At 35.2% G+C, this 12,370-nt stretch overlaps 1 protein-coding gene across 1 annotated transcript in view; it reads right to left on the bottom strand.

Moving 5' to 3' along the window:
- The window catches only part of Evi5 (ecotropic viral integration site 5), a 210,497-nt gene that overhangs the window by 104,556 nt on the left and 93,571 nt on the right, over window positions 1-12,370 (bottom strand). Inside the window, exon 10 of the mRNA XM_026403112.2 lies at window positions 8,122-8,182. Within this exon, the coding sequence (XP_026258897.1) occupies window positions 8,122-8,182 (61 nt within the window). The remainder of the gene's footprint in view (window positions 1-8,121; window positions 8,183-12,370) is intronic.

Here is a 12,370-nt window from a genome sequence, read left to right on the forward strand (position 1 = left end):
ATCCCTAGAAAACAAATACCAAATGTCTTCTTTGATATAATGAGAGCAACTATGAACAGAGCAGGGAAGAAGAGCAGGAAGAAAAAATTAACATTAAACAGAGACATGAGATGGGAGGGAAAGGGAGAGAAAAGGGAAATTGCATGGAAATGAAGGGAGACCCTCATTGCTATACAAAATTACATATAAGAGGTTGTGAGGGGAATGGGAAAATAAACAAGGAGAGAAATAAATTACAATAGATGGGGTAGAGAGAGAAGATGTGAGGGAAGGGGAGGCGGGATAGTAGGGGATAGGAAAGGTAGCAGAATACAACAGTTACTAATAGGGCATTATGTAAAATTGTGGATGTGTAACCGACGTGATTCTGCAATCTGCATTTGGAGTAAAAATTGGGAGTTCATAACCCACTTCAATCTAATGTATGAAATATGATATGTCAAGAGCTTTGTAATGTTGTGAACAACCAATAAAAAAAATTTAAAAAAAAACACCAAAGGCTGTACTGCTTTTAAAAATAAATAAATAAATAAAGATCATCTCCCATTCTTTCCAGATTCTTCACATTATAAAGTAACTCAATTCCAATAATTCTCCTTTTCATTAGAACAATCCTGTGATCCTGACATTGTTTTATTGTCACTTAATCCCTGATGTCCTCTCTTCCCTCTAAACAAAACGTCACTTCCAATCATTATACATACTTCCTTGCTCCTCTCCCCCTTAGGTGTACATCTGCCCAATGAAGCCACTATTGTGGATTAACTCTGAAAACACTATGTCTGTGTACCTATAGTGGCATGTCTAACCACAGGGGAAAAAAACAGGATGTTTATTCAAATTAGCAATCATAAAATTCAGAAACTTCCTTGTTGCATCCTTCTCACACCCTCCTAGATTACTATTTTATACTTACTCTTTTTCCTTTAACCAGCAACACTCAAACCCACTGCCACTCAGCTTAATAATCTTCTGATTTCACTGAAAAAACTGAAACAATCAGAAGAGAATTTCACCCTAAATCTTATCTACATTTTTGCCCACATTTTGGTGTAGGTTCCTATTATTGTAGATTAATTATCCCTTCTAGTATACCAAGTGCACTCAATCTCATAACCTTGACTCCAGCAATTCCCACTGTTCATTCATAACCTTTAATTTTTCCTACTTAATTGTCATCATAAGAGCATGTAGCTCTTTTTCCCATTTAAAAAACAAAACAAATATCACAACTTTATCTGGCTACTATTCCATTTCTCTCTTCTTGATAGCAAATTCCTTGAAAAATATCCCTGATTTTTCTACTTCTATTCCAGTCAGGTTTTAGTGCCCACCACTTCTCTGCTCTTTTCCAATTTATTGCCAGGCTGTTAAACCCAATGGTCATCTCCATTCTCATCTCCAAACTATTTTTAGCATTTAACACAGTTAATCTTCTCTTCCTGAAACACTTTCTCTTGGCTTCTAGGTCTTTACATTTACCTGATTTTCTCCTACTTTGCAACTTTCAAGGATCCTCCTCTTCCTAACGGTTAAACATTGGCTTACCTGGGGCTCAATTCTTGAACTCTCCTCTATTTTATCCACACTCACATGACAAGTGAACTCACCCATTCTCAATGCTCTGAATACATCATCCAGCCAATAATTGCCCAATTTATGTTTTGAGGCTGTCTTCATTTCAGATCTATTTGGCTACTTGGACATTTCCTAGGCATCTTATTCCTAAAATATCCAAAGCTGGACTCCTGGCATTCCCACTAAACCAGATCCTATTACAATGCTCCCCATCTTGGGTAGCAAAGTTTCTAATTGCTCAGGCCAAAAAAATTTTATTACTTTCTCTCTCACATCTCTACATTCAATCTGTCAGCTTTATCTTTAAAATCTATTCATAATCCAACTACTTCTTAACACTTCAATCTAAGCTACCATCATCTTTTAAAAAAAATACATTTATTTATTTTTATCTGGTGCTGAAGACTGAACCCAGTGCCTCACACATGCTAGGCAAGTGCTCTATCACTGAGCTACAAACTCAGCCCCATCATCATCTTTTGCCTGCCTCATCTCACCAGCCTTCTAGTTAATCTCTCTGCTTCTGTTTCTACCGTCTGCAATTTATTCTCAACATAGTAGTAAGACAGATCCAATGAAAACATAGGTCAGATCTTGTCCTTTACTGAAAATCCCCAATGGCTTTCATCTCACCAGGATAAAAGTTGCAGTCATTATCATTAACAGCACTACCTTATTTACAACCTGCTCTACCTTACCCACCCTTTCAAATCATGATATTGTCCCATCCACAAGGCTCCTCAGGCACACTCTAATCCAGATTCTTCCAGATACCCACACAGCTAACTGTGTCACCTCCTTCAGGTCATTATTTAAAAGTTCCCTGTTCAAATTTTCTAAATTTTCAGCCTAAATACTACCATTTTATATTTCCTTTCCTGAAAATACTTTTCTCTCCTTAACACTAACAATCTAAAATACTATATAATTTACTGTTCTATTAGTGTGATTTCCATACTCGAATGAAAGCTCCACAAGGGCAAGAGTTGGTCTATTTCATTATTACATCTCAAATGCCCAGAATAGTGCTTAGTTAGGCATGTGGTAAGATCTGTAAATTATTCATTAAATGAATGACTTATTTAATAAATTATTCTATTGTGCCTCCATTGGATATTGTATAATCATTCTTTATTTTTAGGTATTGGGTACTAAACTCACGATTTCATACATGTTAGATAAGCAATCTACCACTGAGCTATGTCCCCAGTCCTTTTTTAATATATATATATTTTTTTTAAATTTTGAGCTAGGGTCTCACTAAGTTGCCCTGACTGGCCTCAAACTTGCAATCTTCCTGACTTAGTCTCCTGAATAGTTGAAATTACCAGGTGTGGGCCATTGCACATGGCCAATCATTCCTTTTTTTTTTTTCTTTTTCCCCTCTCTTAACTTTATTATTTTCTTATTGATTCTTTTTGGTTATATATAACATTAGGATTCATTTTGACATAATTATATAATCACAGAATATAATTTGCTCTAATTCAGTCCCCAGTACTACACCTTTCCCTCCCAGCATTCCTCCCATGTTCCCTTTCCTATACTCTACTAATCTTTCTGCTATTTATAGTTTTTTTTAACTAGTGCCTTATTTTTTAATGAAAAGATTATAATAATATGTAAAAATGGGATTCAAATATTTTTTATATCATAAATATATCAAAGTTTCTTGAAAAGCAGTATAGTGTATATGTTGAAAAACATACATGGGCCTGAGAATAACTTCTTAGAACCCTTGCCTTTCATTGGTTCCTATCAGTGTGACCACTGTCATGGTACTTGAGCTTTCTTTCTTCAAAGAAAAATTAAATTAAGAACCCTTTCATAAGAATATTCAAAAATATAGAGATAATGTTTGTAAATAAGCCATGATATATTAAGTGTTAAATAAATGTGAGCTTCAATTCTACTAATAGCTGACACTGACTTTTAAGTATAATTTCTGACAACTTAAAATGTTTTCTTTTCTATGCCAGGTAGTAGACATGACTGTTTTTATATCATTCTCTGGCTTTCAGCACACCTGAAATATTTCCTAATTTTTGAAACAATAAAAAATTAACTTTTACTAAAAATCAGCCAGAATTTTTAATACCTCTCATTTGAAGGGTTATAAAGCTGTGTCCCAAAGCACAAATTTAAACATGAAAATCAGATTATCAGTCCATAAATGTCTTAAATTGAATGAGAAAATAAAGATTTTTATTTTTAAAAAGATTTGTGTGTTACCCTAACATAAATTAGAATTTTAATATTTCTTACCTCCTATCTAGTCAGGTGGAAAGAATATCAATAGATTAGAAAAAAGATACCAATAAAGGTATTTCTATTAATAAAATACCTTGCATGAGGCCTAGGTTTGTCCCTGGTACTGCTAAAAAAAAAAACAAAAACAAAAAGAACAAGAACTTCATATCATTCCAGTCTGATTTTAGACATCCATATCAAAATTTAATGATCATACCACTTGCTTAGGTAAAGGATGGTACAGAACCAACTCCCTGGATGCTTCTGAGGAAGACCAAGGCAAGAAAGTACAAGTTTCAAGGCCCTGGATCCCCAGCATCAAAAAAGAAAAAAATCCTTAAGAAAGCACTAGTCGGGGCTGGGGATGTGGCTCAAGTGGTATCGCGCTCGCCTGGCGTTCGTGCGGCCCGGGTTCGATCCTCAGCACCACATACCAACAAAGATGTTTTGTCCGCCGAGAACTAAAAAATAAGTATTAAAAATTCTCTCTCTCTCTCTCTCTCTCTCTCTCTCTCTCTCTCTCTTTTCAAAAAAAAGAAAAAAAGAAAGCACTAGTCTAGCTGGGCCTGGTAGTGCACATCTGCAATCCCAGCAGCTTGGGAGGCTCACACAGAGGGATCACAAGTTCAAAACCAGCCTCAGCAAAAGTGAGGTGCTAAGCAACTCAGTGAGACCCTGTTTCTAAATAAAATACAAAATAGGGCTGGAGATGTGGCTCAGTGGTTAAGTGCCCCTGAGTTCAATCCCAGGTAACCCACACACGGAACGGAAAGGAAAAAGGAAAAAGGAAAAAGGAAAAGGAAAGGAAAGGAAAGGACTAGTCTAATATATACATTCCCTCATAAAAGACACCTATAGGGGAGGGAGGGGGTACGAATAAGAACCGTCATTTTATAGCAAGGCTCAGTTATACATAGCTAATGAATAAGGTGGTCATCTGAACATTAACTGTGGTCAGGTCCAAGTTAGAAATGAGATAAACTCAAAAGTTAAAAAAAAAAAAAAAAGGTACACTCAAAAACTGTTCCAGCTTTGTCCTTTAGTGGGTTGTGGAAATAAAGACATGAAAATGACACAAGAGTAAGAAAGAGTTAAAAGTAAGACTACTTAAAAAAAAAAAAGACTACCTCTAAAACCAGCACATTTTATTTACCTGATATATTCCACTAACATTTGTAATTCTTCTTTCCCTCAGATTTTTTTCTATAAACAATTTCATACCATTTGCCTGAGACAAATGAAGTACTATAGTTGGAAGTATTTTGTGAGGCATTATGAACTATAACTTTCCCCTCAAAAAAGATATTTTTTTAAAAAAACCACAAATATAGGCTAACATCTGCTCAGGATCTTTTTTTTTTCTGAAAATGCTATTGGTGTTTCTATATTCACATGATTTAATTTTATAAGACAATTCTTCAAGAGCAAAGATTTTTTTTAAGAGAGAGTGATAGAAGGAGAGAGAGAGAGAGAATTTTTTTAATATTTATTTTTTAGTTATTGGTGGACACAACATCGTTGTTTGTATGTGGTGCTGAGGATCGAACCCAGGCCGCACGCATGCCAGGCGAGCGCGCTATCGCTTGAGCCACATCCCCAGCCCCGAGCAAAGATTTTTCATAATAAAACTGTGATCTTTTTTCCCTAATAACATAGTATGGCAAACTGAATAGAATGCTTCCCCGGGCTGGGGCTGTGGCTCAGTGGTTGAGCACTTGCCTCACACACGTGAGGCACTGGATTCGAGCCTCGGCACCACATACAAAAAATAAATAAATAAAATACTGTGTTCATAAAAAATTAAAAAAAAAAGAATGCTTCCCCATCCTCAGATTCTTAATTTGTAGTTCATAATATTCATGATATGCGATAACCCATACTCTCCACACTCATCAGGATGACGTACTTTTTACTTTCAGTAGGCCGAAGTGCAGGGTGTGATTTAATATTAACCTTACTCATGGTACCTAAAAAGAGAGCAAATGGTAGAGCAGCAGCTTGGGTGACAAGAATAAGGAGGATGGTTCACAACAATATATCCATAGGGGTCTTTTCTCTATGAAAAATGTAGATCTATCAATTTCCAATTGATAGGCAATAGGTTATATAAGTGCAAATAAGTCATCTAGAAAAGGGAGGAGAGAGAGTTCCCGTAAGAAAATAGGAGTGACCGCTTTTGAGGAAGACTAAAGGCAAAAAAAAAAAATAAAAAAGAGGAGTTTAACAGAATCCATTCCCTTGTAAACAGAGCTGTGGAGTGGAAGAAGTATTTATAGCAAGGTTCAACACACAGCTAATGAATTGTACACAGGTGTGGATCATCTGATGTCTTCCCATGTCCAAGTCAAAAACAGACACAATCAAACATAAAGTTAAAAAAACAAGTCACCCAGTTGAAGCAACTGAGGCTTGGAGGATAGGTAATTTGTTCAAAGCTATATAGCTAATCAGTGGCAGAGCCCTGACTGGGACATAGTTTGAAGGTGAGAAACTTCATTAAAGCTACTTGTCTAGGAGGTGTCAAATGTTTATTTTTTTCAACTATTCTTTCCATTATGTCCTAATTTTTACTACATATTAAGTGCCACTTTATAACTGATACATAGGATAATCTTAAATATATACATTTTCAAATTAGACAGCACCACATTAATGGTTAGGTGGTAAAATTATATTTTTGAAGTCTGATGTTTGCAGATATGCACACAGGTTTTTGACATTTACTATGTTCATTATGTATCATTAAGGTAACATTTAAAATTAACAAATTAGCATTTTCTAATTGATGTAACAAAAGCTTTGATGTAATCTGTTAGATTTTGCATTTTTTTTTCATTACTGTTACATTTAACCTCAAGAATGACTAATTCACTGGGTTGGGTGGTGCATGCCTGTAATCCCAGTTACTCAGGAGGCTGAGGCAGGAAAGTAAAATATTCAAAGCCAGCCTCAGCAACTCAGAGAGGCCCAAAGCAACTTAGTGTGACCCGGTCTCTAAATAAAACGTAAAAAAGGCTGGGGATGTACCAGTACTGGGTTAAGTACCCCTGTGTTCAATCCCCATTAGCACCCCGCCCCCCAAAAAAGAATGACTGATTCCTTACATTATTATATTAATATTGTGAATAATCATGTAAAATGTTTTGAGACAGAGTACTATATTTATTAATATAAATTATGGCTTTTTTTTCCATTTAGTAGGAACTGTTCCATCAGTATAGAAAACTAAGAACATTGTTTTTCACTGTATAATCTGGCATTTGTCGTAAATTAAAGCTTATTTTTCTGTTTAAAAACAAAAAATTTGTTCAATAAAGAAAAAAAAGAAGTCACCCAGTAAAAGTTGTTTTATATTTTTGTGGGGTAAGATTAGAAACTGGATCACAGTATGCAACTGATGCTTCCACTCATCATCCCGCTACTGTAGCATCAAGATAAAAGCCAATGCTGGGCATCATGGCATATGCTTATTAATCCCAGTGGCTCAGGAGGCTGAGGCAGGAAGATCACAAAGCCAGCCTTATCAATTTAGTGAATCCCTATGCTTAGTGAGATTCTGTTTCAAAATAAAAAATAAAAAGGGCTGGGACATGACTTAGCACCCCTGGATTCAACCCATAGTACTTTATTTGAAAAAAAGATAAAAACCACTAAAGTTTTTCAAAGTGAAAGTTCCAACGATGTATGCCAAAGACCCTCAACTAAGACCCTTCTAGGCTTACAGGAGGTACAAATAAGAATTTTAGAATGTGTGCAGGTTATTTACATGTCCTTTAAATAAAAAATCTGTTATCTTGGAGGGAAGTAGTTCAAAAGTATAAATAACTTTGCTTAGGGAAGAAAGAAATTCATTGATCAACGCTTCCTGCACTTTAAAACAGCAATAATTAGTTCTACTGTAATGATTTGTTCTATTTAGTTTGTAGATTATGATCCTGTTGGCTTGAGCATAATGTGTTACAGATGATTTTCTCTACCCTTTTACAATTATTCTTAAATGGAATGTAATTATCTTCTCAAGGAGCTCATTCTCTCTAAGCAATCACCAAGATGTCTAGGAAAAAGGAAGCGCTACTCTTTTGTGCCACTAGAATAAAGCCACTTCAGTCGCACAATCCTATCTTAGGAAATGTCTATTTTTAACTATAACCTAGGAAGATGGTCAGTAAATAAATAAAAACTTCATTGCTAAATTTACTGCAGATGGCAACAATACATCAATATAACCTAATATCTATTGCTAAGTAATTGAATTCAATTTGTCTTCACTTAAAAAAGCTCTGAAATTCTTACTTTAATTTCAACTTGCTCTTCCATTTCTTTAGTTTTTATTGTAGTGTATTCCTTTTCAAGCCTAAGAAGAAAATAAAAAAAGTTAAATGAAGGTATGTTTTCATTCAAAAGTAGTTATTAGATTATAAAATTTAAAAATACATATTAACATAAAATACAACTTTAATTTTCCTCAGTTTATCATTTGAGATCTTGATATGAGTAAAATCACCTGAAGAGTTACATGGAGTCTTACAAATGATCACTTTGGCCAGGCTCAGTGGCACACACCTGTAATCCCAGTGGCTCAGGAGTTCAAAGCCAGCCTCAGCAACTTAGTGAGGCCCTAAGCAACTTAGTGAGACCCTTTCTCAAAAGAAAAAAATTTTTTAAAAGGGCTGGAGATGTGGCTAAATGGTTAAGCACCCTGGGATCAAACCCTACTACAAAAATAAATAAACAAACCAACCAATAATTACTTACAAATGACAAAAATAAGTGCCATACTACAGTAAAGTTTAGAAAGTGAAATACATAAAGTACCAAACACAAAACTAAGTTGACAAATTCTACTCATCCCTATGAAAGAACCAACTATCAATTCCCTTCAAATTAAAACACACCTGCACTGTTCAAAAAATCCTAACACTAGCACTGACTTAAAAAATTATGGTAAGGTTAAAGGAGCAATTCTTCCTTATAGAAGAATTCCAATTAAAAATGTCTACAGAAGGAATGAGGCAAATACAAAATTTATCATTAGAATGTCACAATAATAACTGCCACAGGCAAAAAAAAAAAAAATACCAGTGGCTCACTTAGTGACCAAGGTTTACACAGTCTTAAATTATATTTCTCAAAATATTTAGTAATTACTAAGGGAATATAGTAAATACATGGTACAGAATCCTGGTAGGTAGCACCTGAGCTAACTGATCAAGGCTAAAATCACAGTAATACAAACTGAATATGTGTCCCTGTGAAGATGTAGTAAGAGGGACATACTGCTTCTTTGGACTTCTTCCTAGTAATGCATATACCTCAAGTAAAAGAAATCATCAAACAAACCCAAATTGAAGGAACTTCTACAAAATAACTGCCAAGCTCTTTTCAAAAGCATTAAGGTTATGAGGTTGGGGTTGTGGCTCAGTGGTACAGTGTTCGTCTAGCACACATGAGGCACTGAGTTTGATCCTCAGCACCACATAAAAATAAAATAAAGATATTGTGTCCACCTAAAACTAAAAAGTAAATATTTAAGAAAAAGGAGTATTAAGGTTATGAAAGTCAAGAAAAAAACTGTAATCCCAGGTACTCGGGAAGCTGAGACAGAAGGATCCCAAGTTTGAGGCCAGCCTAGGCAACTTAGAGAAACCCTGTCTCTAGAAAAGACTAAGAGGCTTGGGAGGCTGAGACAGGAGGATCACAAGTTCAAAGAACTGTCACTGACTAAAGGAGAGTAAAACATGACAAATAAGTTAATAAGCTATTTTACCAACTCTACAATAATTCTAAAATGATCTAATTCTATAATTCTAAAATTATCTTTAAAAATTTCATAGGTCAATCCCACCCATGGTGGTTCATGCCTGAAATTCCAGTAACTCAAGAGACTGAGAAGGATTGCAAGTTCAAGGCTAGCCTGAGCAACTTAGCAAGGCTCTGTCTCAAAATTTAAAAATTAAAAAGATTTGAGGATGTAGCTAAGTGGTAAAGCACCCCTGGATTCAATCCCCAGTTTAAAATATATATTAAAATATATATTTATATATAAATTAATTAATTATATAAATAATATATTATATATGTATACATACACCAAAAACTAGTCCCATCAAATTAATTTTTTCTGGTTCTCAACCAATTACTGCAAATATTAACCAGATCAGGCATGAAATAATTTAACTGTTGCAAAGATCAAATTCCTCCTCAAAGGACAAAAACCTATTTACTATCTATATCCATCATATCACTTAGCTAACAGCAACTTGTTATAGGTTTCTACACTCATTCTGAGACATAAAAACTTGCCTAAGCTCACACATCCCTGACTGCTACAACACTATGTCTCTCATTAAGGTATGAAAAATAATTTATAAAAGATGCCAGGAGATGTAAAATATTTTGAACAATGGCTGCACTGTTGAAATTAGCATATAGCCTTTGAAAACAACCACTTTGAAGTAATTGATTATTATGTACTATGTGAAAATGTCATTGTTATTCATGTAACCACCTAAAACAAAACACTAGGAGTCTTCACTTAATCTTGCTTCTCAATTCAGTCACCAAACATGTTCAATTCAACCTCCTAACAATGCTTTAAACTTCACTATTACTTCTTCATCTCCAAAGACAATGGGGTTTTTGTTTGTTTATTTGTTTTGTATTGGGTATTGTACAAAAGGTTCCTTTATTTTTTATTTTGGAAAAAAAGGTCTTATCCTCTCATGTTCTTGGATAGGCAGAATTAATATTGTCAAAATGACCATACTACCAAAAGTGCTATACGGATTTAATGTGACTCTATTAAAATTCCAATGACATACTCCACAGAAATAGAAAAAACAGTCAAGAAATTCATTTGGAAAGATAAGAGGTCCAGAAGAGCCAAAGCAATCCTTAGCGAGAAAAGTGACTCAGGAGGTATATAATACCAGTAAATTACACTGCAGAGCTGTAGTAACAAAAACAGCATGGTATTGGCACCATGTTATGGAACAGAGTCCTGCCAACACAAATACAGTTATTTCATACTAGACAAAGGTTCTAGACAAAGGTGCCATAAACATAAATTGAAGAAAAGATAGCCTCTTGGATTCGGGATATGGCTCAAGTGGTAGCACGCTCACCTGGCATGAGTGAAGCACTGGGTTCAATCCTCAGCACCACATAAAAATAAAAAATAAAGATATTGTGCCCACCTAAAACTAAAAAATAAACATTAAACAAAAGAAAAGATAGCCTCTTCAAAAAAATGGTGCTGGGAAAACTGGAAATCCATATGTAGCAGAATAAAGTTGAACCTCTATCTCTCACCCTGCACAAAAGTCAAATCAAAGTGGACCAAAGACCTAAGCAAAAGACCAGAGACTCTGAAACTACTAGAAGAAAAGATAGGCCCGACTCTATACCATATCAGCTTAGGAACTGACTTCCTCAATAAGACTCCTAAAGTGTAAGAAGTAAAATCAAGAATCAGTAAATGGTAGCAAACTAAAAAATTTCTTCATCACAAAGGAAACAACCAATGTGAACAGAGAGTCTATAGAATGGGAGAAAATCTTTACCACCAGCACTTCAGGTAGAGCATTCATCTCCAAGATACACAAAGAACTAAAAAAAAACTTAATACACACACACCCACACACAAAAGAAAAATAACCCAATCAATAAGTGGGCTAAGGTACTGTGAAATATGATCAGTCAAAAAAATGTATGAAAAATGTTCAAACATCTCTAGCAATTACAAAAATGCAAATCACAACTACACTGAGATTCCATTTCACTCCACTCTGAATGACAATTATCAAGAATACAAGTAAAGGCTGGGCATGGTGGCACATGCTGTTCATCTCAGAGGCTTGGGAGGCTGAGACAGGAGGATCACAAGTTCAAAGCCAGCCTCAGCAAAAGTGAGGCACTAAGCAGGGCTGGGGATATGGCTCAGTGGTTGAGTGTCCCTGAGTTTGATTCCTGGTATCAAAAAGAAAAAATAACAATAAATGTTGGCAAGGATGTGGGGGAAAAGGTTCACTTACACATTATTAGTGGGTCTGAAAATTGGTGCAACCACTCTGGAAAGCAGCATGCAGATTCCTTAGAAAACCTGGAATGGAACCACCATTTGACCCACTTATCCCATTACTTGATTTATACCCAAAGGACTTAAAATCAGTATACTACAGTGACACAGCCACTTCAATGTTTATAGCAACTCAATTCACAATAGCCAAGCTACGGAACCAATCTAGGTGCTCTACAACAGATGAAAGGATAAATAAAATGTGGTGTATATATACACAGTGGAATATTGACTATAAAGAAGAATGAAATTATGGCCTCTGTGGGTAAATGGATGGAACTGAAGAATATCATGCTAAGTAAAATAAGACAATCTCAAAAAAACCAAAGACTAAATGTTCTCTCTGATATGTGGATGCTGGGCCACAACAAGGGAGGAGAAGATTAGAAGTTCATTAGACAGATAAAAAAGAATGAAGGAAAATTGGGGGGGATGGAAAGATGGAAATACAAAAGACAGTAGAAA

Source organism: Urocitellus parryii, chromosome 11 (assembly GCF_045843805.1).
Source record: "Urocitellus parryii isolate mUroPar1 chromosome 11, mUroPar1.hap1, whole genome shotgun sequence".
Classification (NCBI taxonomy): domain Eukaryota; kingdom Metazoa; phylum Chordata; class Mammalia; order Rodentia; family Sciuridae; genus Urocitellus; species Urocitellus parryii.